The 25,820-nt window shown below is 40.5% G+C and overlaps 1 protein-coding gene across 1 annotated transcript in view; it reads right to left on the bottom strand.

Annotated features, from left to right (window-relative positions):
• The window catches only part of MYRFL (myelin regulatory factor like), a 132,574-nt gene that overhangs the window by 81,824 nt on the left and 24,930 nt on the right, over positions 1 to 25,820 (bottom strand). The window contains exons 6-9 of the mRNA XM_007956920.1: positions 22,878 to 22,954; positions 21,254 to 21,364; positions 19,280 to 19,370; positions 9,885 to 10,085 (exon numbers count right to left, since the gene is read on the bottom strand). Of these exons, the coding sequence (XP_007955111.1) occupies positions 9,885 to 10,085; positions 19,280 to 19,370; positions 21,254 to 21,364; positions 22,878 to 22,954 (480 nt within the window). The remainder of the gene's footprint in view (positions 1 to 9,884; positions 10,086 to 19,279; positions 19,371 to 21,253; positions 21,365 to 22,877; positions 22,955 to 25,820) is intronic.

The raw sequence follows: 25,820 nt of genomic DNA, 5'->3' as shown, positions 1-25,820 counted from the left end.
CTGCAATGATGGGTTGGGGTATAGCAAGGATCATGAGGCTGGCACAGGACCAGGCAGCATTTTGTTCTGTTGTACATAGGGTCATTATTAATCGGAGATGACTCGACAGCACCTAACGACAACCACAACAGATTATAACAGTTAAGCCCAGAGTACGGAAGGTATTATAGGTCATGCTATGAAGCATTATTTGCAATTCTATATTGCCCTGTGCACATACCTATCACTGTGAGATCCTTCATTCATTTGACATATATTTAATGAGTAGTTACTTTGTACCTGACACTATCCTAAGCACTGGGGATTCAATGAGTAAACCTAATAAGGTTCTTTATTTAGAGCTTAAAGGTTAATAAAAATTTCATCCCTGAGCATGAGGCCTGTGTCTTGGTCATCTCAGGGAATGCACAATGCCTGGAACAGTGTCTGACATGTCAGCCACCAAAAATATTTGATGAAGGAAAGAAAAAATGAAAAAAATGAAGTCAGTGGAATGGCAGGATAATCCCTGATATTAACATAATTGGAGAAAAAGATCAATCAGGAAACAGCCTGGACCAGCTTTGCACTACCTAGGACTGATCCAGCTACTCAATTCCTGAGCCTTGGGAGTCTTGGGCCTACTTGTCATTATCCCCTTGGTTCCTGCCCAGTCTGCTTGAGCCTCCACCAGAGATCAAAATGGAAGCCATGTTGTTACTTTTGCAGTAGGTGAAACAAAGAGAAAGGGCCCTGTTTTGGTTACTTCATGCCATGCTAACAGAAAATACCACAAATGTGTGACTTTAACAAACAAGAGTTCATTCTCTTACAGTTTGGGAGGTTAGAAGACCGAGTTCAAAGTGCCAGGCTCTAGGGGCTAGGTGAAAGCTCCTCAACCTTGAGCTTCAGCTCTGCCTCTTATTCCTGGCCCACTGAAGCTGAAGGCTTTCTTCACTCAGGCAGCTGGTAACTGCTGAGGCAGACAAACCGTAGGTCAACAAGTAAAAAGGCACAGCCATTATATTACCAAACCACATAGCAAGCCATTGACTCATGTCCACTAAGAGTCCCAAGATTGGCAGACAACATGGCAGCCTGCTGAATAATGACTCAACAACATGCAGGATTCAAGCATGCCAGAAACTACAGACCAGGCCTAAAGCATCTATTTATATACTGGGAAAAGACCATATCCCTAAGTCAGCTACTCAGCTGCTCACAGTAGATTGCACCATGGAACTGATAACCAGTTTCATCACGAGGAATAAGATACCCAGTTTTCCAGCCACTCAAAAGAAGGCCCATCCAAGTTGACACATAACCTTAACTACCACAGGTCCTCACTTGGGCTGTCTAGGCAGCAGAGAGATAAAATTGTTTCTGGTGTCTAATTTGAATCCTTGAATGCATTTTCCTAAAGACATATTGCTAGGCAGAGGAATTAGGTTTTATAGTACTACCAAATTGTACTTCAGACATATTCTGGTCAAACAAAGTTTTTGAGGGTTAACGAAGGGACCTAAACACCTAATATAATAGCATTCCTTTAAGAAAAGCTCTTCTATGATCAACACAGTAGCACTGAGGAAGAGGAAGACATAGAGACATGCATGGGAGGTACAGACAATAAAGATGAACCCTTTTGCACATACAGTACTGCATTATCAGTGAAGGCAAACATGGATATATGGGTGGGTAGATGAACTATCAGGTATGTCTATGAAGGGGGAGTGTACCCAAGATCATGTATAGGGCTGGCAGACAATGTTTCTGCAAGTGTTTGTATGTTCTGTAAGAATTCTCGGGTATATAGTAGAGCTGACAAGGGACAAGGTTGTAGTCACTTCTTGGCCACAGCCAGCTACCCAGAGAGAGGCAAGTGGGCTCAGGACCATAGTCTAAGGGGACATGAAGCTCAATTGACATAACATATTACACAAAAACATTGTTCCACATCATACTTTGGCAAATAGCAACTGGGATCTCAAAAGCTTGCAAGTGGCCATCTAGATGCAACGATGTGTCTCTCCTCATCCAGAAGAAAGAAGAATGAAGAAAACCAAAGATTCATGGAAACAATTAGTCCAAGCAACTGGTACACCATGTGATCCTCAGACTATATGACTATGAGACCAGAAGAACTAGATGGTGTCCGACTACCACTGTCAACCACTCAGAGGGGAATTTATGTAGGAAATCCTGGATAGAGTGGGAGAACAATGTGGAACAAAACTCAAAATCATTAAAAAAAAAAATGACCAGGTTTGCCAGTCTGATAGAGCCTAATGGAACCACTGAGACTATGGCTCCTAGCTGCCTTTCAGGTCTGGAATTGAACCCACTTCTGTGACTTCCAGTTAAACGAAAGACAGGCATATGAGGTGAACATTTACATTAGGTAGATACACTCCTTGGAGAGAATCATCATGGGATAATAGAAGGGCTGTATATGCACAGGGAAACAGCTCAGGGGACAGGAGTGCACGGAGGGAAGGACACAGGGCAGAGGTATCTATGGGGAGGAAGTGGGAGGGGAGCTGTTGCATTGGCTGCTGTATGGAATGTGAATTTGCTCTATAAACTTTCACCCAAATCACAATTAAAAAAAAATTTTTTTTTTAAAGAAAATGTTCTAATTTCTAATTCTGGCATTCAGACTTCCAAGCTTAAAAATAAACAGCCTGTATTTCATGTTTCCCAGGAGTACACTTCCAGCACTTTTGTCTGTCAGCTTATTGTACTGTGGTGGCTTGTGTGCTGCTGTGAGGCTGTGAACTCCACCAGCATTTCAAGTACCAGTGGGGTCATCCATGGTGGACAGGTTTCAGCAGAGTTTCTAGACTAAGACAGACTGGGAAGAAGGAAGAGGCCATCCAATTCTGAAAAAACTGGCCATGAAAACATTATGAATTGCAGTGATATGTTACTGGAAAACTATGAATAGCCATGAAACATTGTCTGATATAGTGCCAAAAGATGAGCTCTTCAGGTTGGAAGGCACTCAAAGTATGACTGGGGAAAAGCTGTTTCCTCAAAGTAGAGGTGACCTAAATGACATAGAGAGAGTAAAGCATTTAGGACCTTCATTTGCAAATGGGACATGACTCAAAATGGGAAAAAACAGCTGCAAACATTCATTAATAATCGGAATGTTGAAAGTATGAAGTATGAATCTAGGAAAATTGGAAGTTGTCAAAAATGAAATAGAATGCATTAAAGATCAATATCTTGAGCATTGGTGAGCTGAAATGAACTAGTAGGGGGTATTTTGAATGAGACAATCATACGGTCTACTATGCTTGGAATGACAAATTGAAGAGGAATGGTGTTGCATTCATTGTCAAAGAGAACATTTCAAGATCTATTCTGAAGCACCATGCTGTCAGTGATGGGATAATATCCATATGCCTACCAGGAAAATGAGTTAATACTACTATTATTCAAATTTATGTACCAACCACTAAAGGGAAAGATTAAGAAATTGAAGATTTTTACCAACTTCTGCAGTTTGAAATTGACCAAACATGCAATCCAGATGTATTGATCATTACTGGTGATTGGAATGCAAAAGTTAGAAACAAAGAAGAATCATTGGTAGTTGGAAAATATGGCCTTGATGATAGTAATGATGCCAGAGATCACATGATAAAATTCTGCAAGACCAATGACTTATTCATTCCAAACATCTTTTTTCAACAAATTAATAGCAGCTACACATGTGGACTTCACCAGATGGAATATACATGAATCAGATCGACTATATCTGTGGGAAGAGGTGATGGAGAAGCTCAATATCATCATTCGAAGCAAGGTCAAGAGCTGACTGTGAAACAGACCATCAATTGCCCATATGCAAATTCAAGTTGAAGTTGAAGGAAATTAAAAACAAGTCCATGAGAGCCAAAATACAAACTTGATTATATCCCACCTGAATTTAGAGATAATCTGAAGAATAGATTCGATGCATTGAACAACAATGACTAAAGACCAGACGAGTTGTGGATGACATCAAGAACATCATACATGAAGAAAGCAGTCATTAAAAAGACAGGAAGGAAAGAAAAGACCAAAATGGGTGTCAGAAGAGATTCTGAAACTTGCTCTTGAATGGAGAGTAGCTAAAGCAAATGGAAGAAATTGTGAAATAAAAGAGCTGTACAGAAGATTTCAAAGGGTGGCTGCAGGAGACAAAGCATTATAATGAAATGTGCAAAGACTGAGAGTTAGCAAACCAAAATGGAAGAACATGCTTGGCATTTCTCAAGCTGAAAGAACTGAAGAAAAAAATTCAAGCCTCAAGATGCAATATTGAAAGATTCTATGGGCAAAATATTGAATGATGCAGGAATCATCAAAAGAAGACAGAAGAATTACATGGAGTCACTATACCAAAAAGAACTGGTCAATGTTCAACTGTTTCAGGAGGTAACATATGGTCAAGAACCAATGGTATTTAAGGAAGAAGTTCAAGCTGCACTAAGGGAATTGGCAAAATACAAGACTCCAGGAATTGATAGAATACTCACTGAGATGTTTCAACAGATGCAGTAATAGAGGTGCTTATGCATTTGTGCCAAGAAATTTGGAAGAAAGCTACCTGGCCAACTGTCTGGAAGAGATCCACGTGTGTACACATTCCAAAGAAAGGTAGAATGTGGAAATTATTGAGCAATATCATTAATATCACACACAAGTAAAATTTTGCTGAAGATGATTCAAAAACAGTTGCTGTAGTATATCAGCAGAGAACTTCCAGAAATTCAAGGTGGATTCAGAAGAGGACAAAGAATGAGGGATATCATTGCTGATGTCAGATAGATCTTGCCTGAAAGCAAAGAATACCAGAAAGATGTTTCCCTGTGATTTATTGACTATGATAAGGCATTGAACTGTGTGGGTCATAACAAATTATGGACAACATTGCAAAGAATGGGAATTCCAGAACACTTAATTATGCTCATGAAGAACACATACAGAGACCAAGAGGTTGTCATTCAAATAGAACAAGGGGGTACTCCATGGTTGAAAATCAGGAAAGGTGCATGTCAGGATTGTATTCTTTATTCAATCTGTATGCTCAGCAAATAATCTAAGAAGCTAGACTATAAAGAAGAATGCAGCATCAGGATTGGAGAAAGACTTGTTAACAACCTGTGATATGCAGACAACACAACGTTGCTTGTTGAAAGTGAAGATGACTTGAAGCATTTACGGATGAAGATTAAAGAGCACAGCCTTCAATATGGATTACACTTCAACATAAAGAAAACAAAAATCCTCACAACTAGAGGAATATGCAACATTAGAATGAATGGAGAAAAGATTGATTGTCAGGGATTCCATTTTACTTGGATCCACAGTCAACATCCATGTAAGCAGCAGTCTAGAAATCAAACATCATATTGCACTGGGTAAATCTGCTGCAAACTACCTCTTTAAAGTCGTAAGAAGTAAAGATGTCTTTCTGAAGACTAAGGTGCGCCTAATCCAAGCCATTGTATTTTCAATCACCTCATATGCGTGTAAAAGCTAGATAATAAATAAGGAAGACAGAAGAGTTGATGCCTTTGAATTGCATTGTTGGTGAAGAATACTGAAAATACCATGGACTATCAGAAAAATGAACTAATCTGTCCTGGAAAAAGTTCAGTCAGAATGCTCCTTGAAAACAAGAATGGACAGACTGTCTCATGTTCTTTGGTCATGTTGTCAGAAGGAACCAAGAAGGATATCATGCCAGGTACAGTAGACCAAAGTAAACCAAACAAAACTTACTGTTATCGAGTCAAATCCAACTCATAGCAACCACTCCTTGGGTTTCCAAGGCAGTATCTCTACAGAAGTAGATTGCCCAGTCTTCCTTCCAAGGAGTAGCTGGTGGGTTTGAACTGCCAGCCTTCTGGTTAGCAGTCAAATGCCTCAGACGCTATGCCACCAGAGCTCCCAGTAAAGTAGAGGGTTGGCGAAAAAGGGGAAGACCTTCAATGAGATGAATTGATACAGTGACTGCAACCATGGGCTCAGGCAGAGCAAAGATTGTGAGGATGGCACAGAACCAGGCAATATTTTGTTCTGTTGTACATAGGATTGCTATGAGTCAAAGCCAACTAGACAGCACCTAACAATGTCTACAACATGCATACTTTTGACCTAGAAAAAGTCCTTCAGGCAAGGACTGTGCCTTCTTTGGATCCACCTCTGGCAACAATACACAGGCCAGCACTTAACACTACTGAGTGCCTTGCTCATCAATGAGCAAGAAATCATCAATGTTGAGAAAGAAGGCTAGAAACTGAATTTGGGTGTCTGATTTGATCTTGCCCTCAGCAGTTCTGGAAAGTGTTGACTGTGAATGCAAAGGGCCTTCACAGTCATGCTGCCTCACACCCAAGATGTCTACACCCTTAACTCCAGAACTGCCCCGAATAAGAGGCATGTCAGTATGTGGTCCTGGGTTTGCTCAGGGAGCGTCATCTCCCAGATCTGTCCTTGGTTATGGCCCACAGCCCACCCTTTCAGTCTAGAGTCGAAAGCAGATTAAGTGACATCTGCTTACCCAGAACTGACTGAGGAACTTCTACATTTGGCTTGAGGCCCTTCAAGAAAACTGTGTGTTTGGCTTTTTCGAGCTCTTCACACATATACTTTTGTTTTTAGCACACTGTTGATGAGGTTGGGAGAAAAACAGAATAATCTTTGAGCATTTTATCTTAACTAATTTCTCTTCTGGCTTTTATTTTTAAGTCACTTACTGCCTTTTTTCAGCCTTCACCACAAAATTTAACTGGTGTTTTCAACTCTCAACTTTTTTTTTTTTTTTTTTGCACTGACATTGACATTCTTCATGTTGCTTTGGTTTTCAGCATATAATTTCTACCTTAATTTTGCTCAGTTTCCATCGTAAGGGCTGCATTTGTTTCTCTGGTCTGTAGTTATGTCAGTGGACACGATGCCACTATCTGGGTAAGTTAAATTGCTCCTCGCTTAGGCCAACTTCATTTTCCCAGTGCTTTAGTTTCACAGGTTTCAATCATATCTTATCTTCTCTGTTTCTGGAATGTATGTCCAGATGAACAACAGAGACCTCCTCTACCAGGCCTCTCTATGCAAAATGTTCAAATGTTTAATTGCCACAAAACAGCCTGCGTTGCTTTGAATGAGGAGACACCTAACCCTAATGCTAACCTTGACCCCAGTCAGAAAATGGCTAGTACCCATATTCATTTCCCCCCATTACAGTGTTTGGGGCAATATGCTTAGCGACTACATTTTGTAACAGCTACATTTATAACCAGTCAGCTGTGGTTGCCATGCATCCTTAAAGAATGATAAATTGTTTCCTGTCCTATGCATGCTTTCAAATACACCCAGAGACAGCTTCCCAAAGCATGTGGAAGAATAATAGCTCCCTCTTTTGAAATTGAAAAAACTGGTCAGGGAGGGGGAAGACGAAGTTTGCACATCCACCAGCATAAGCCTCATCGTTACCATCCTCTGGCTTGTCTCTAGGAAATGGTGAATGGGGCAGACAAGATTTCTAGGAACATACATTTTATAAATATAGTTAGATCTATTAAGGATATATTAACAAGAAATAACAATAGATGAATTAGAATAATTTATATTTTATACAATAGTAATAATATCTATTTTCTTAGCATTGTACAGTGAAACAAAAAAAACTTCATGTACATGAGTTAATCTTGTTCACAGTAGTTTCAGAAAGTGTTGACCCTGAATGCAAATGGCCACCACAATCATGCTGCCTCATACCCAAGTTTTCTGCATCATTAATTCTAGAACTGCCCTGCAGAGGCAGCTTGCCAGTATGTGGGACTCTGGTTTGCTAGGGAAGAGTGATCTTTTTTAAGAAAAAAAAACCCTAACACAGGTAAGATGAATATAAGCATTCCCAGTTTACAGATGAAAAAACACAGTGTCTCTGAGCCAAAGACACTAGGTTAGTGATTGTCGGTTATCATCATTGGTTGCTGGCAAGTCAATTCCCACTCAGGGAGCCCCTATATGTGCAGAGTAGAACTGCTCCACAGCTTCAAGGCTGTGACCTTCTGAAAGCAAATTGTCAGGCCTTTCTTCTGAGGTGCCTTTGGATGGATTAGAATTGCCAACCATCTTGTTATTAACCACATGTACCACCAAGGGAACCGAATGATTGCCAGAGTCAGGACTAAAATACTAGTCTTCTGATGTGGACCAAGATTCTCTTTATTTCATCATACTGTTGTAAGCAGGAAGGGAATATAGGAATTTCAGATTTAGAGCCTGGACTTGGGTGATGGTTCATTTATATGGAGAAGACGTGCTAGATGAGATGTGAGAAGTTCTAGGGAAGCTTATTATTTTAAGAAAACACATTTTCTTCAAACCAAGGAGCAGCATTTAAAGATGTGTTGTAAATGAAGTTCCATAGACAGCCTGCTGGTGGCAGGAGGAGTTGTGGAGTACTGTCATATTCCATTTACAAAAACCTCCCCCCCCAAAAAAAAAAAAAATTTAGATAAAACTTGATAGGGGATTATATAGCCAATTGCAAGGATAAGTTTGAGTTGGTATGATCTGATATGCAGATAGTTTATCCGTCTCTAAAAGTCAAAGCCACAATATCTAGGGCCGACATCTGGAAATGTATATGAGAACTCTCTAGCCTGAAGAGTTCCCATCCTGCTAGTAGGTCACAGCTCCTAACATGAACTGCAGCTTCCCAGTCAGTACAAAAGTCTACAATTACAACCATTCTTTGGAATCCTCTCAGCAAAGGGAGGACATTCCTTGGCTGGTTTAGAAAAACCAGTACAGAGTTGCACAGAGAAAGGAATGCAGTCTGGATGAAGGGCCAATGATTAACGGATTATGTCAAGAAAGAAAAAAAGAAAAGGCAGAGAAAAGAGGTTTTAAAAACACAATTCTGCCACAACCTCAAAAATGCTTAAGGGAGTAGTGTGGGTGAGAAGGTAGGGAATTGGCAGAAGTAGTGAACAGGAAATAGGATTAAATAGAGGAAGAGCTGTGTCACCAGGAGTGGCCTGGCTAAAGGAATGGAACCTTAATCCCAAGCCCTTAGGTCTACATAGCAGTTGTAACTTTCCAAGACTATCCACAATTATTATCTCATCTGGTTAGGAAAAAAAAAAAAAAAAAACAACCTCAGTAGAGTCAGGCAGGCACACACCATTTTCATTTTATAGATGACAACTGAGTTTTGGTGAAGTTAAGCATTTTATCCAGGGTCACAATGCAGGGAGAGTTCAAAGTGGAACTCTGATTTGTAGGCCAGGTCCCTTCCACCAGGGGACACTGCCCTTCCACAGAGGGTAAAAGGTCTTGATCCAGGGCCCTTGGGTAATGGGATTGACTCAGGAAGGGCTAAGGAGGAGTTCTTTGAACTTCTCATCAGAAAAAGATGAACGGGGAAGACCATGTCTGGCAGGGCTGTGCCAGGGACTCTGGGAGGAAAGGCTAGAGAGGTCCAGAAGAAATAGGAACAGGAACAGGTCTGAGACAGTGCTCAGAAGATGAAGAGGGAAAGTCCAATTTGGGAGATGGGAAGGAAAAGGCCAGCTCTGGCATGTGACAAGGCATGGAAGGAAGGACAATGGCCTGTGGAAAATAACTCTGAGACTTCCTGCTTAAGGAGTCAATGAAATGCTGCTACTGCCCACTGCTCCTGTCAGGTAAATCCATTCTCTTGGGTAGGAATTGCTTTACAATTTCAGCAGAGATGCCTAATGGATCACACAGACATAATTTTTAAACAGTGTGTTCATCTCACACCAATAGATGACATGTCAAGATGCCCTGTGAAAGCTTATCAGAGACCACAGGTGCTCAGCACTCCTGACTGAAGTGGCAGAGGAATGATCTGAGGTCTGCCCCGTGCTCACCTCCTGGATATTCTGCTTCACCCGGCTGTCTGACGGATGCATGATTGTCCCCATCACTTTCATGTTGCCACAGACAACCAGGGCTTCATCTGGTGTCTCTGTGTTTATTCCTACTCGGCCACGACAGACAACAGATTCTGGAACTTGTCCTCGCTGCCATAATGCATCATTGTCGTTTTCAAATTGCCCAGGGTTAGAGGCCTGGAAATATATAAAGAAATACATTACAATTAAAGTTACAGAAGTGGGAATGGACCAACACTTCACTCTTCATAGCCAAGGAAAACAACAGAATGTTATCCAAGTCTTTCACATGACATATCCAAATAGCTCTAGGGTCTCAGGAGAGCCGAGGAGGCTCTCCTAACTACTCTGCTCCCACTAGCAGGAGCTCTGTAGGCCATGGTTTGGAGAATCCAATCTCTGCTACATATATCTGGAATTGAGAATGTGCTCAGTCATACCTGATGGATGATAAGGAAGAAGAAAACTCATAATGACTATCATTTAAAACCAGATCATTATATCAAACAATGTTATAAGCTTATTAAAGCTCATATAAATTAAAATAGCTTACTTTTAGCTAGCCCTTTCATAGTTTCAAACATTTTCATATTTACAATTGATTTACATATTTACATTTGTCAAGCAAATGACAATACAAATAATCTCATGTACCCTTCCCTGTCCAAAGATGGTGCTGAAGAATTATAAGAGCTACATTTGTTGTGTACTAAGCCATACCACAATTCTATGAGCTATGTATTGTTATGCTCATTTTATTGCTACTGAGGTTCAGAAGGGATAAATAAATTGACTCCAAGCCTACAAAATTAGTATGTTCTAGAGCGGAAATTATACTTCCTCTGATTATTAAATAATTGATCATATTAATTACTATTGTTTCATGGTGTCACCTTGTTGTAACCCTGGCCAAATGTGGTCTTCAAGAAAATCCAACTATAAATATTGGACTAGACAAAGTTCTGGAGATTTTACTGTTACATAAAATTGCTAACTGAAGAATTTTCAATTATATCCCTTTTCTTTTTCCCAACTGTCTTATACCAGCTGAATGTATTTCTAAATATCTCTACATAAACCGATCAAAAACCAAACTCACTGCCCTCAAGTCAGATCCAAGTCATAGCGACCCCTCATTGAGTTTCCGAGGTGGTATCACTATAAAAGTAGATTGCCCCATCTTCCTTCCGAGGAATTTCTTAAAAAAAAAAAAAACCCATACTAACCTTACAGGACAGAGTTGTTGTTGTTGTTGTTATATGCCATCGAGTTGGCCCCGACTCATAGTGACCCCTCCTTGGGTTTCCGAAGCAGTATCACTATGGAAGTAGGATTGCCCAACCTTCCTTCCGAGGAGTGGCTGGTGGGTTTGAACCGCCAGCCTTCTGGTTAGCAGTCAAGTGCCTTAGGCACTATGCTACCAGAGTAGCACTGTCTAATAGGGTTTTCAAAGCTGTAAATCTTTATGGAATCAGACTGCCACATCTTTCTTCTTCACAGACAGGTTGGTAGGTTCCAACTGCCAAACTTTTGTTTAGCAGCCCAGCACTTAATCACTGTGCCATGAAGTCTCTTTCAAAGTCCTCACAATGAAATTAATTTGTATTGTAAATTATGGCATATTCCTCTAATTGGGAATTTTGTGTGTTTGAGGCAGGTTGTCACACACTGAGATCAACATCTAAAAAGTCAGCACTAGGGCAATAATTTCACTTTTTGCCTTTCGTTACGCTGTGTGAGACACTGCAAGCTCAGCACCTATGTCTGCATGAACATCTCTGAAAGAATTCTCAAGAAACCTACAACAATGGTTTCCTCAAGGATGAAGACCTGAAGATGGAGAAACTGGGTGGAAGATTCACCATTCACTTTATGCCATATCCTCTGATACTGTTTCAATGTTTTTACCATGTGCATTTGTTTCTACTTTAAAAAACAATGAAAAGAAATCACAAAGTGTATTTCTTACTTTGTGGTAGTTAAGGGTTCTGTGGCAGTTAAGGTTATGTGTCAACTTGAGTTGACTGGCTAGGCAGCTGGATGTAGTTATTCCCCATGGTGAGACCGGTAATAAAATCTATGGCAGAATATACTGGAGCAGTTGAGTAGCTGCCTTGGGGATATGGTCTGCTTCCAGTACATAACAAGACAGCTTTGAAAAAGGTCTCTGAGCTTTTGGCACATCTGGATCCTGCATTTGGCCAAGTCTTCATCCCAAGTCTGCCAATCTTGGGACTGTTAATGGACTTGCATTATTGGCCTGGCACGTTGCTTGATAATTATGGGACAGTGCCAATTTACCTGTCAACCTTGGGTTTGTCAGCCTCAGCATAGAGCAGCTGTCTAAGTTAAAAGAAGCCTCCAGCTTCAGTGGGCCAAGAGCAAGAGGCAGAGCTGAAGCCCAAGGTCAAGGGGCTTTCACCAAGCCCAAGAGCTGGCACCTTGAACTTGGACTTGTAGCCTCCTAAATGGCAAGAGAATAAATCCCTGTTTGTTCATGCCATCTAATTGTGGTATTTTCTATTAGAGCAGCACAAGAGGGCCCAAACAGGGGTTTTTGTTTGGTTTGTTTGGTTGGTTTTTAAGAGCTTTTAGATTTTTTCAACTTCCTATTTCACTCCCACCTATCTGAATCCTTGAAGACTCAACCTTAGACACTTGATAAACAAAAAGCAGTGAGAGAATACAAAGTAACAAATCTAAACATTACATTGTGTAAATTCACTTGAACAAAGACCTTTTCTGCAAGGTCCCCAGAGCCCCCTGGTTGTAAACAGCAAGTTGGCTTTGACTCAAATCCTTTTATAGCAAATAATCAACTAAATCCAAAGGTACGCCATATAAAATGTTGACGTATTTTGCTCTACTCTGAACATAATGCGCCACTTCAAGGAAACAAAATAAGACAATGATGGATTTTTTTCTTAATGAGCTTGAGATAATTATTATCATGTTAGTAACTTGATACTGAAACAGCATATATAAACAGATTTTATTTTTTAGAATAATTATAACAATCTTACTTGGCTTGTGTTAGATAAAAACTCAGTCCCTAAAATAGATTCAAAACATTTTGGAAAGGGCCACAGATTTATGATGGTCCAAGTACATAACCTAACAGAGCAGTTCTCATCAGTAATCGGAAATGTTATTATCAGATGTGGGAACTTATTAACCTTCTCTGAAATCTGCAATCTTAATAGTGTCAAAGCAAACTTTAGTACACACCTACTTCTCATTTATTGAATACTACTTGCTTTCCAACATTTCACATTTATGACAATAGTGAAAAAAAATCTTTATCTATTTTGTACACTAAGGTTTTGTGTCAACTTGGCTGAGTTATGATTCTCAGTAGTTTTGGCAGTTATGTAATAATGTAATTTGGCAATTATATGATCATGTAATTTGGCAGTAATCCTCCATTTTGTGCTCAGGTGTGGTCATCCTCCATTTTTGCCTATTTTTTTGCATAACAACCTGGGTTTTTGGAACCTAACCATGTCAGTAAGTGAAGAGAACATATATTATTTGTGCAGTTATGAAGCTGATGGCACAAACAATTAAGTGCACAACTGCTGACAGAAAGGTGGTGGTTTGAAATCGCCCAGCACCTCTATGGGACGCAGACCTGGTAATCTCTTCCTAAAAAGATTACAGCCAAGAAAATCCTATGGGGCAGTCCTACTCTGTCAAATGGGGTTGCTGTGAGTCATACTCAACTTGATGTCACCTAATAACAACACTCACATATGGCTCAGTGGTTGGTTTATGTCCAACATTAAGATTAATTATGTAAAATTTCTAAAATTCATTCATTATCTGTCTCACAGCCTCATATGCTGCTGTTGTCATTAGCTGCCGACTTGGCTCTGACTCATAGCTAACCTATGTACAGTAGAAAGAAACACTGCCTACCCCGGTGCTATCCTTACAGTATTTGTTATGCTTGAGCCTGTTGTTGCAGCCACTGTGTCAATCCATCTCGTTGAGGGCCTTCTCCTTTTTCACTGTCCCTCCACTTTACCACGCATGATATCTTTCTCCAGGGACCAGTCTCTTCTGACAGCATGACCAAAGTCTGTGAGACAGAGTCTGGATATTCTCACCTCCAAGGAGCATTCCAGCTGCACTTCTTCCAAAACGGATTAGTTCATTCTTCTGGCAGTCCATGGTATTTCCAGTATTTGTTGCCAACAACACAACTCAAATGCATCAATTCTTCTTGAGTCTTCCTTATTCATTGTTTGGCTTTCACATGTATAAGAGGCAAATGAAAAATACCATGGCTTGGGTTAGGCACATCTTAGTCTTCAAAGTGACATCTTTGCTCTTTAACACTTTAAAGAGGTTGTTTGCAGCAGATTTGCCCAATGCAGTATGTTCTTTGATTTCTTGACTGCTGTTTCCATGGTTGTTGATTGTGGATCCAAGTAAAATGAAATCCTTGACAACTTCAATCTTTTCTACATTTATTGTGATGTTGCTTATTGGTCCAATTGTAAGGATTTTTATGTTCTTTATACTGAGGTGTAATCCATACTGAAGGTAGTAGTTTTTGTTCTTCATCAGTAAATGTGTCGAGTCTTCTTCTCTTTAAGCAAGACAGGTTGTGTCACCTGCATATATCAGGTTGTTAATAAAGTCTTCCTCCAATCCTAATGCCATGTTCTTCTTCATATAGGCCAGCTTCTTGGATTATTCACTCAGCATACAGATTGAATAAGTATAATGAAAGGATATAACCCTGACATACCTCTTTCCTAATTTTAAACCATTCAGTATCCCCTTGTTCTGTTCAAACAATTGCCTCTTAGTCTATGTACAGGCTCCTCAGGAGCCCAATTAAGTGTTCTGAAATTCCCATTCTTTGCAATAATGTCCATAATTTGTTTTGATACACACAATTGAACACTTGGTGTAGTTAATAAAACATAGATAAGTTTTTGGTATTTTTGCTTTCAGCCAGATCCATCTGATATCAGAAATAGCCTCATATAGTTAGGGGAAATCTGAACATTCTAGTCTAAGTTATGACACAAAATAGTTGTGTAGCCTGGGGCAGTCACCTAACCTTTCTGTATCAGTTTCCTCCTCTGAAGAATGAGTATAACAGTATCTTCTCTACCTATCTCACAGGACTACTGTGGGAATTAATTGACATCATGTGTACTTTGCAAAAACTTTTTGAGAAGCTTCTTATGCATGAAGGAAATAAAGCAATATATTAGTCTCAAATTCATCCTCCACACACTCTGCTAGGTACACCAACCTCTGTTCAACTTATAATCGCTTAGTCTGCTCTCAGCAACACACCTGCTATGTTCCCTTTTCTTTAGTATACGTGGGACTGAGCTTCAGAGTTACATAATTCCAGGGGACTCCATTCACAAAAGAAGTCCTGGTGGTGCAACAGTTAAACACTCAGCTGCTAACTGAAAGACTGACAGACAAGGAGAAAATCAAATGATCTGCTTTCTTAAACAGTACAGCCTAGAAAACTCTATAGGGCAATCTACTCTGTCCATGAGGTTGCTATGAGTTAGTTTCAAAACTGCCTCTAATGCACCTAACAACCATTCACAAATAATACAATGTTAATGGCGCTCTCTGCAGGTGCTTGGAATAGGGAACAGCTTTAATAGTAATTTAGGCTCGACTCTGTTTACGCTTGGAATGGAAAGCTGGCATGTATTTGTTCTGTCATTCTTTGGTCTTCTAAAGTAGCAAGTCAAGAACACAATAGAAGAGCTTAAGCTGAGGAAGGCAGTTCACAGGAAATCAGTTTTTACACCTTTCTGAAAGGGCCACCAAAAATGAGCTTAGAAATGTTCTCTGCCAGTGCTACTCAAAATGTGGTCCGTAGACCCATAGCAGCAGCAGCAGCAGCAGCACTTCCTGGGAGCTTGTTAGAAATGCAGATTCTCAGGCATTCTGGCCCTACTAAATTACAAACTGTGGGGGTGGGGCCTAGACATCTGTGTTTTAACAAGCTCTGCAGGGGACTCTGGTTCACAGCAAAATTGAAGAAGTACTTTTTTAAATCATACACTCCTGGTTATACGTTATCCCTTTCTTAGCTGAAATGAAGCTCTGTTGAGTTCCAATTACACAGTGAAATAGACAGTGCTCCACAAACTGACTCCTTTGGGTAAATAAAACATCATCTGAATTCCAGGAAGGGTTTGTGTGTTGTGGGAGAGAGGGAGTTTTGTGATCAGAAATTGAAAGAGTTTGTGGAAAGGGAAATGGTACCTGGGACAGCTCTGCTTTACCGCCATGCCTTGCTGTCCTTGCATCTGCTTGATCTCTCTTGTCTTTCATCACCCTCTGAGTGTCAGTTTCCCCCCTCATAGCAGTGTGGTTTGCAGAGCAGTAAAGGAGTTCTTTGGGACGGACCAATTTCTATTCTTCTAGAAAAGAAACTGGAACAATTTATTAGATTTTAAAATGAGGAAACCCTAGCATGTCTTTGATAGGCAGACAAAAGTAATCATCTCCCCTGCCTCTAATACAGCACTCCCAACCAGGTTTAATTATGTGTTTAAGACGGAAAGTGGAGCTGAAGTAAAGCCTCGTAATTAACTAGGAGATGGTGAAGAAACTCCTTGGAGGATTGCTCCCAAAAAACAAGACTTGGGAAATAAATCTGTTCTTTGGCATAAACCTGAATTTCCATAAATTGGTCAATTTATACTACAGGACCATAATATACTTGTAAAGCTGTTTTGATTGGCAACTCAGATGAACAATTACTGGGTCCTGCCAACCACTCTCTCTCCAAGGATAATTCTGACAAGCTTGGTCTCTAGAACCCCTCCTGAAGACCTGAAACTCTTCTAGGTCCAACCCTCATACAATCTTCTTTACCAAATAGTAAAATGTTAGTCTTTGTATTTGGAGGAACAGATTCTTAGGCCACAAAACGAATTGATGTTTGCTAACTACAGTTTGCAGTTCTCCATTTAATGGAGTCAGGTCTTGTAACATTTTTAAGTGCCAAATTTTCTTTCCATCCTATATTCTGGAGCTCAAACTAAAAGAAGCAGGTCATGGCCAAAGAGGCTCTTTTGTAGTAGTATGTAGGCTGGTGTGTTCTCTGCTCAACCTATGACGTCTATACCTGTGAGTGCCCTCTGGAATCTCTGAGGCAGGAGATGTGTCCTGTGGAGATGTCTAAAGCTCACTGGTTCAATGGTGCCATTTCTTCAATTCCATTTTCTCTTGGTTTAAATTTCAAATGGTTAAATAGACTCAAAAATTTTCATTCATTCTCGCTTCTGTGTTTTGAGGTTAAAATGAAACAATGTCAGTAAGATATTTCAAGTTTGAGGGCCAAAGAGTTTGCATTATAACCACTCCTCTTCTCGATGCTCTTAGGGCAAACTTTGTATTACTCAGTACACTTGTAGAGTAGGCATTACCTCTCACCAAAATTCTGAATATGAATTGCAGAATCTTTCACCTCTTCTAAGTCATCAGGAGCTTAATTATCAATGTACTTTGGATACGAGGAGATGCCAATTAATAAAAAGTTCTAGTTAACAGAATTCCGGTGAGTAGTGATTCCTTTAATATTGTTGTGTGATTACACAACAGCCATGGTATATCTTTGCAGGAGTCACCAGCAGGAAAAGGAGAGATCTTGCTACCAGGTAAATTATTCAAAGTATGCAGGTGACTAGCAAACTATCTAATGCAAGTATGAGTTACACAACTCAGGGTAGCACTTTCATGATATCTAATCTATGCTAACTCTGAAAAGAACGGCACTGTCTGTCTTAACTCCTTGCTATTAGAATTCAGAAATCAACAAGCAGCCAGGGTTTCCAGATTTCACTTTAAATCAAATTTAAATTAGTGAAGCAAAGCAATACCAGATTATATTAGGTGAGATATCTAAAATGGCCCAGAATCCCAATAAGGGATGGACAGGGCAGGTTTGCAATTGGTTTATGAGCAAAGGAGAGAGCTCCACCTCTCCTTTTTCCCCTAGGAACCTCATCTGCCACAAGTTATATCAGGGCCTTAAAAATACAGCCTTGGACACACATCCTTCCAGGCACACAGCCCAGGGCTCACCTTAAGACAGCTATGTGCATAAATGTTTTACTTCATTTCCATCATTACTTCACCTCCATTAAAACTCTGAGATGCAATTAAAGGATTTCCACTAATAGGTAGCTTATTATTTTTAATGGACCAAAAGAATTAAACTAAGGCCCTTTGTTTCAGAATAGTTAAGAGACAAGCAAAGAAAGACTCTGCTTCCCCCAAATAAGCAGATTATTTCCCCAGAGTAATAGCCACATACCTGGGCATGACCATAATGAATAATTTTCCCTACTGGAGTATGCATATCCTCTCTGCCTCATTTCCAGGGCTGTCAGACCACGTGGTTACCTGTTACCGCATCCTCCTGTCAGCAGCAGCCAGCCTGACCTCACACAGCTGCAACAGCAGCTGCCAACAGCTTTATGTGTTTCCAGCTGCCAAGGCCCATGTCCACAGCTGTGGCCAATCATTCATTCAGTGAACTATGTTGAACAATGACTCTGTACTAGGCAATGGCCCACATGCCCCTGTCACCAATCACTTTCAGGCAGGGAAATTGCTTCCTGCCACCTTCCCCACCCTGTGCAGTGCCCCATAGGCTCTGAGGTCAGAGAGAACTGGTTTATAATCCAGGCTCCATCATTGCAAACTGTGTGATCATAAATTACTGAGTTAGCCTCTTGAGCCCTCAGTTCCTCTCGATGCAAAGAATAAAATGATCTTATATATAAATTATGTACCCCAGTGCCTACAACATAGTGCAGAAACCAGGTCTTCTCAGCCTTAATACTATTGACATATTGGGTTGGACACTATGTCATAGGGTTTGTACTGCATATTGCAGTGTATAGTAGCATCTCTGGCTATTACATACTACTAGCAATCTCCCTCAGTTGTGACAGTATCTTCAAATATTGCCAAATGTCTACTGGGGGACAGAATCACCCTTGGTTGAGAACCACTGTGGAAAAACAGAAATAATGGAATTGACTATTACTAACATCATCTTCACCACCATCAATGGAGAGCTAGCACATTTCAAACATGCCATTGAAAATACAAATTCTATCTACAGGGAGGGAGCTCTAGTAGCATAGTCTCTAAGGCACTTGACTGGTAACCAGAAGGCTGGCGGTTCAAACCCACCAGCCACTCCTCGGAAGGAAGTTTGGGCAATCTACTTCCATAGTGATACCTCCTCGGAAACCCAAGGAGGGGTCGCTATGAATCAGGTCCGCCTCAACAGCACATAACAACAACAAAACCTATAGGGAAGAAAGGCATGTAGGATCCAGAAAAATCAGGACTAAACTTACCCGTACAATGATCCTTTCAGAGATGTGGGCAGACAACAGATAGAACTGGTCTTGGTTAGCAGCATATAGTCCAACTACCAACATGAAGTATCTAATTCAGAAACAGCAGAGAAAGACCAGATGCATAATGTGGGCAATTAAATACCACCCAACAGCTAATTGATAGTAAATTTACCTGAATGGTTTGTGAATTTAAAGGTTGCCTTTGTTTTTCTTTTGCTTTAAATTACCTCTCCTGCAAAATGAGAGAGCATTGCTATTGTTCTGGGTCAGCCCTTTGCCTGGCTTGAGTTGTTTGCAAATTGCTTTGCAGGCCCCAAAGCAGCAGGAATGCAAACTTCTCTGGGGGTGGTGGGGATTTGCACTTCCTCCATCTGTGCTGACTTGGTGCAAGCCTCACCCTGCAGTGTTTCAGGGCCCTCAGCACAGCACTGCACACAAACACGTAAATAACAGGAAGCCACCTTAGAGGTTCCTTTATCCAGGTCCCCCAAGCCAGATGTCCTAGACTGAATGGAGGGCAGTTCAGCAGAATTTGCCCAACCACACTGGATCCTTCCCATACAGTTGCTCCAGGACCTCTGCCCTGCACCTTCCACATCGTTGGTCAAGTCTTTAGCCAAAGACTGAACTCTCCTCTCTAATTGTTTCTCAGTCTTCATCACCATTATCCATCTGTTATTTCAATTGCTTCTTCTCATGTATCACTGATAAGTTTAGACCATCTTGTGAAACCCAAAACCAAAACTAAGCTTTGGAGCAGCTTTTGCTTTAACAAGTGCATGAAAAACCTCCGCTAACTCCCTCTATAAGACCCTACAGATTCTCCAGTCCCTAGAGATCAAGAATTCTTCCATCTGTTTAAAGTAAATCAATAATGATATTCATTATCATCATTATTATTCTTATCTACCTTCTGCTGAGTGTTCAAAATGTGTCACTCACTGGGCTATACTGTTTACATACATTATTTCATTTAGATCCTCAAAACAACACTATTGAAGTCGGATATTGTTACTGCTTCCAATTTACAGAATAGAAAAAAGAGATTGAGTTATACGCCCAACCTCACCCAGTTAGTAATGGCAGGATCAAATACTCAAACTTCATTCTGCCCAACTCCAAAACTGTGTTCTAAGCAAGTGTTTCTCAAACTTTTGCTTGCATCAGAATTGCCTAGACAGTGGCAGTATGTGAAAATACAAATGACTGAGTCCCACCCTTGAGTTTCTAGTTGAGCAGGTTTGGGAGGAGGCCTGAGAATTTGCATTTCTAACAAGTTCACAGGTGATGCCAACTCTGTAAGTTCTGAGCTCATCTTTGAGAAACAACAGGTTTAAATATTAATGCAAATTTCTTGTTTTATTCAAAAAAGCTATAGGAGAGCTTTAGGCCTCAGAGCATAATAATGACAACCAGCCCACAGACATGTGAGGTTCAGTCAAGCCTCCACCCACAGATGGCAATGAGACATAAACCTCTGGTGACAATAGAGAATCTTGGAGGGAATCAAGGCAAGCTGATATAGGGCTAATCAGGAGAGTAGGCATTTCAGGGAGTGAAGATGGAAGAAGAAATATTTTAACAAACTGACAGGAATTCCTGGGTAGTACAAATGGTTAATGCCCTAGGCTGCTAACCAAAAGGCTAGAGCTATGAATCCACACACAGGAACCTTGGAAAAAAGGCCCTGCAATTTACCTCTGAAAAATCAACCACTGAAACCCTTACAGAGCACAGCTCTGCTCTGACACACACAAGGTGCCAACAATCAGAGATGACTTGATGGTCAGGTTTTTTTTTTTTTTTTTTTTAATGAACTGGCAGTCACAGAAGAGAAGAAAGTGGCTCAGGGAGTCCTTGTTTGCTGGCTGGTAGGGCCAAGAAGATTAGAGGGGCCTCAGAAGGGTACTACTCCATCTATTAATTTTCCCACCCCCCTGGATTCTGGAGTGGACACAGTAACACTAGTACCTCTGATCAGGATTTGGCTTTCCCTTCTTTCTCATGTTATTTGCTGTGGTTTCACTGAAGTGTAATCTTCCCAGTGTTACTTTGGTGACCTGGTCAGGCAGTAGGTCAATTCTAAAAGAGAGCAGAAACACCAAGAAACTGTAAGAGAACACAGGGTCTTTCATCATGTCTAACCTGTTCTTTGATTCTCGGGTATGTTCAGTTCCCAGTTCTCATCACACTGTTAAGATGTAGTTCATCCAGTCACAGATTACTAATAAACTGTCCACAGCATGATCAGGAATGGCTCTAAGGGAAGGTCATGGAAGAATTCTTGAATGGTGAGAAATGCTCATTTAGTAGAAGCTCAAGTCCAGAGTTTTTGAGTCATTAGGGCCTTATGCTGCATGTACCACAAATGGGTTCTTTAACCACCATAAGGGGAAGAAAAGGTACAATTTATTTACCTTTTTCTGCCACTGCTGCCACAGCATTGTATCCCGACTGAAGGACTTTCTCTAGGTTTCCCATGAACACCTTCACACCTTCACTCCTTCACACCTTCACACATTTGCTGTCTCCTAGTGCCGAAGGCACTTGACAGCTAACCAGAAGGCTGGCAGTTCAAACCCACCAGCCATTCCTCGGAAGGAAGGTTGGGCATTCCTACTTCTGTAGTGATACTGCCTTGGAAACCCAAAGGGGTCGCTATGAGTCAGGGCCGACTCAACGGCATTTAACAACAACAACAACAACAGAGACCACACACAACCTGCCTGGGCAAAGAAGATCTAGATGCCCCAGGCAAGTTTGCTGAAGTGGCTCTTATTTGAACGCAGTGTGTATGGAGAGTGTGGGGGGAGCTACTCTCTGTTCTCAGCAGGCTCTGGGATCATCTTCCCAGACCAATAGAACTGATTGAGGGTCAAAACAGTGAGATGGTTCAACTGCACCAGATACGATTAAGTCGATTCCTACCCATGGCAACCCCATGTGTGTCAGAGTAGAACTATGCTTCACAGGGCTTTCAATGGCTAATTTTTTAGAAGTAGATCTCAAGGACTTCTTTTCAAGGTATCTCTGGGTAGACTTCAACCCCCAATCTTTCCGTTAGCAGCTAAGCACATTAACAGTTTACACAACTTCAGCTGTACCCCCGCCCCTTGCCACATCAAGCAAAAAGGAAATGCCACTCCAAGTCATTCTACTGAGAGCACTCTAGCTTGGACCTCCATATTTCTTTGTATAGTCCAAGCCATGTATCTAGCTTATAGTAAATTATCAATGTAGTTTTGAGAAAAAAGAAAAAAATGAATTGTAAGCATAGCATTGATCCAGATCCTTAAAATTAATATAATCAGCATTGTACTGACTTAGATGGAAAAATTTACCCATAATATATTATAAGGAAGCAAAGTTGTTAATAATAAATGATTATAATATTGGATCTTTTTATAAAGAATTGTTTGCAATTATTTCAATGCATTTTACTAATTTAATTTTTGTTGGTAATATGTGTTCAAGATATTAACACATTACTAATTCAGTTTCTAAGCAAGTTTGGTTTTAGATAAGGAAGATAAATTGGAAAAATAGGTCTTCTTCCTAAAACATTCACAAAGGCATGCAGGAAATAAATTCTTACTTAACAGGATTGAAAATCTTTTTGCTTCTATCTGCTTGGGACTGTTCAATGGCAATTATTTGATTGGTGGCTTCTACCTGTATGGAACAACGAAAAAGTAAAATTAATTAATAAAGAATGTTCAACAACTTAAAAATTTTCCAAGATACCATGGTACACACTGGCCAGGAGGGGCAGGTTACTGAAAAAATATCTAAGGCAATGCCACCTGTCTTAAAGCAGTGTGCTATTGCTGAGGAAAATAATAATAATAATAATAATAATAACTGTAAGATTAAACAGGAGCTCTGGTGGCGCAGTGTCTAAGGCATTTGACTGCTAACCAGACGGCTGGCGGTTCAAACCCACCAGCCACTCCTCAGAAGGAAGGTTGATCAATATACTTCTGTAGAGATATCACCTTGGAAACCCAAGGAGGGGTCACTATGAGTCAGACCCGACTCGAAGACAGTGAGCTTGGTAAGATTAAACAATGAAAACACAAGACAGCAGAGTATTTCTGGTAAACAATGTATACAGGGTGGGCTAGGAAATTATTAAGGCATGAGGAGCAAGGCAGCTGAAGGCATGCATGCATTCATTCATTCTATAAACACTCATTGAGCACCTACTATCCAAAAGGCAGGAGCTCTGGTAGCATAGTGCCTAAGGCACTTGACTGCTCACCAGAAGGCTGGCGGTTCAAACCCACCAGCCACTCCTCGGAAGGAAGGTTGGGCAATCCTACTTCCGTAGTGATACTGCCTCAGAAACCCAAGGAGGGGTCGCTATGAGTCGGGGCCGACTCGACGGCAAACAACAACAACAACAACAACCGCCTTGGAAATCCAAAGAGGGGTCGCTATAAGTCACTATGAGTCGCTCCCACTCGATGGCACATAACAACAACAACAACATCCAAAAGGCATTACTCTAGGCGTTAGAGATAAGAAGTTAACAAAATTAAAAAAAAAAAAAAAAAACTACCCTTATAGAGCTTACATTAAAAAAACAAATAAACAAAAACTTAACAACAAACAACATAATTAAACCCACTGCCATCAAGTTGATTCCAACTCACAGCAACCCTGTAGGACTGAGTAGAACTGCCTCAGAGGGTTTCCAAAGCTATAAATCTTTAAAAAAGCAGACTGCCTCATTTTTCTCCTGCAGAGCAGTCAGTGAGTTCAAACCACCAACTTCTTTGGTTAGTAGCTGTTTTGGTTACCTAGTACTGCTTGAAAAGAATATACCACAAATGGGATGGCTTGAACAAACAGGAGTTTATTCTCTTACAGTTTGGAGGCTTTAAGTCCAAGTTCAAAGTGCCAGGCTCTAGGGCCTAGGTGAAAGCCCCTCAGCCTTGAGCTTCAGCTCACTGGAGCTAGAGGCTTTTCTTCACTCAGACAGCTGCTTGCTGCTGAGACTGACAAGCCCAAGGTTGACAAGTAGAAAGGCACAGTCCCAATGTTACCAAACCACATGGCAGGCCATTCATTCAAGTCCATTGAAAGTCCCAAGGTCAGCAGAGCATGGCAGGCTGCTGAACAATGGCACGGCTACATGCAGGGTTCAAGTGTGCCATAAGCTAGAGACCATTCCCAAAGCTGTTTCTTATATATGGGAAGCAGATCACATACCCAAAGGCAGCTACTCAGCTGCTCCCAATAGATTCCACCATGGAGTTGATTACCAGTCTCACCATGGGGAATACTAACTACATCCAGCTGCCCAGCCACTCAAACAGGCCCAGCCAAGTTAACACACAAACTTAACCATCACAGTAGCCGAATGCTTTAATCACTGCACAACCAGAGCTCCTTTAAAAATAAATAAATAGCATATAGGAAATCACATTTATTTAGTACTTGCTGACAATTCTTTTTGTTATTCAGTAAATAGTTGCAAAGACTTGGTGAAACCTCCACTGCCATTAAGTTGATTCCTACAATAGCAACCCTCCTTATCAGTTTCAAGCCTATAACTCTTTATAGAAATAAACTACTTCATCTTCCTCCCATAGAGAAACCTCTGGGTTTGAACTGCTGACCTCTGGTCAATAGTCCAATGCCTTAACAACAGTGCCACCAGAGCTCCTTTTGGTGAAACAAGCCCTGTCATATACAGCTTGTGGGTGTTCACATTGTAACAATCTTTCTTGAAAACAACTGGGCAACCCACATCAAGATCTTTAATAATACTCACATCTTTGATGGTTAAATTTTCCTTCCAGGATTTTTTTTTTAATTGTGCTTTAGGTGCAAGTTTACCCCCCTCCACAATTTATCCTTATGCAAAAGTGAGCATACAGGGAACCCCACTGCAGAATTACTAATGACAATACAAAATTGGAAATAAACAAAATTTCCAATAAGTCATGAATTAATGATACATCCATACAATGGACAACTACATTATCTTTGTATTTTTAAGAGTCTTTAATATTTTAAGGGAGCTCTGGTGGCATAGTGATGTAGTGCTAAGGCATTTGACTGCTAACCAGAAGGCTGGCAGTTCAAACCCACCAGTCACTCCTCGGAAGAAAGGTTGGGCAATCTACTTCTATAGTGATAGTGCCTCAAAAACCCAAGGAGGGGTCACTGTAAGTCGGATCCAACTTGAGGGCAGTGAGTCTTGTGAGTCTTAGTCTTAATATTTTAAATATTAAAATGTTAAATATTTTAATAGTCTTTAATCATATAATGTTATTTTCACAATATAATATTACCAATTGCCAATTCATTTTAATAACAGAAAAAAAATTCAGGGAAAATTGAGGTAAATGGTATAGTACAAAAGCAAAAAAGCAAACTCACTGAGCAGAACAGACTCAGAACACATCCCTGAGAAAGAAGCAGCATTGGAACTCAAAAGGATTCTAAAGAATTATATTTAGGTACCTTCAACAGATTGAGAGACAGATCAAGGAAAACAGTGACAACATTGAGGAAAACACAGACAAAA

Source organism: Orycteropus afer, unplaced genomic scaffold (assembly GCF_000298275.1).
Source record: "Orycteropus afer afer isolate SDZICR_OR568_19922 unplaced genomic scaffold, OryAfe1.0 scaffold00685, whole genome shotgun sequence".
NCBI lineage: Eukaryota > Metazoa > Chordata > Mammalia > Tubulidentata > Orycteropodidae > Orycteropus > Orycteropus afer.
The sequence above is the reverse complement of the archived record's forward strand: the minus strand, read 5'-3'. Positions and strand labels throughout refer to the sequence as shown.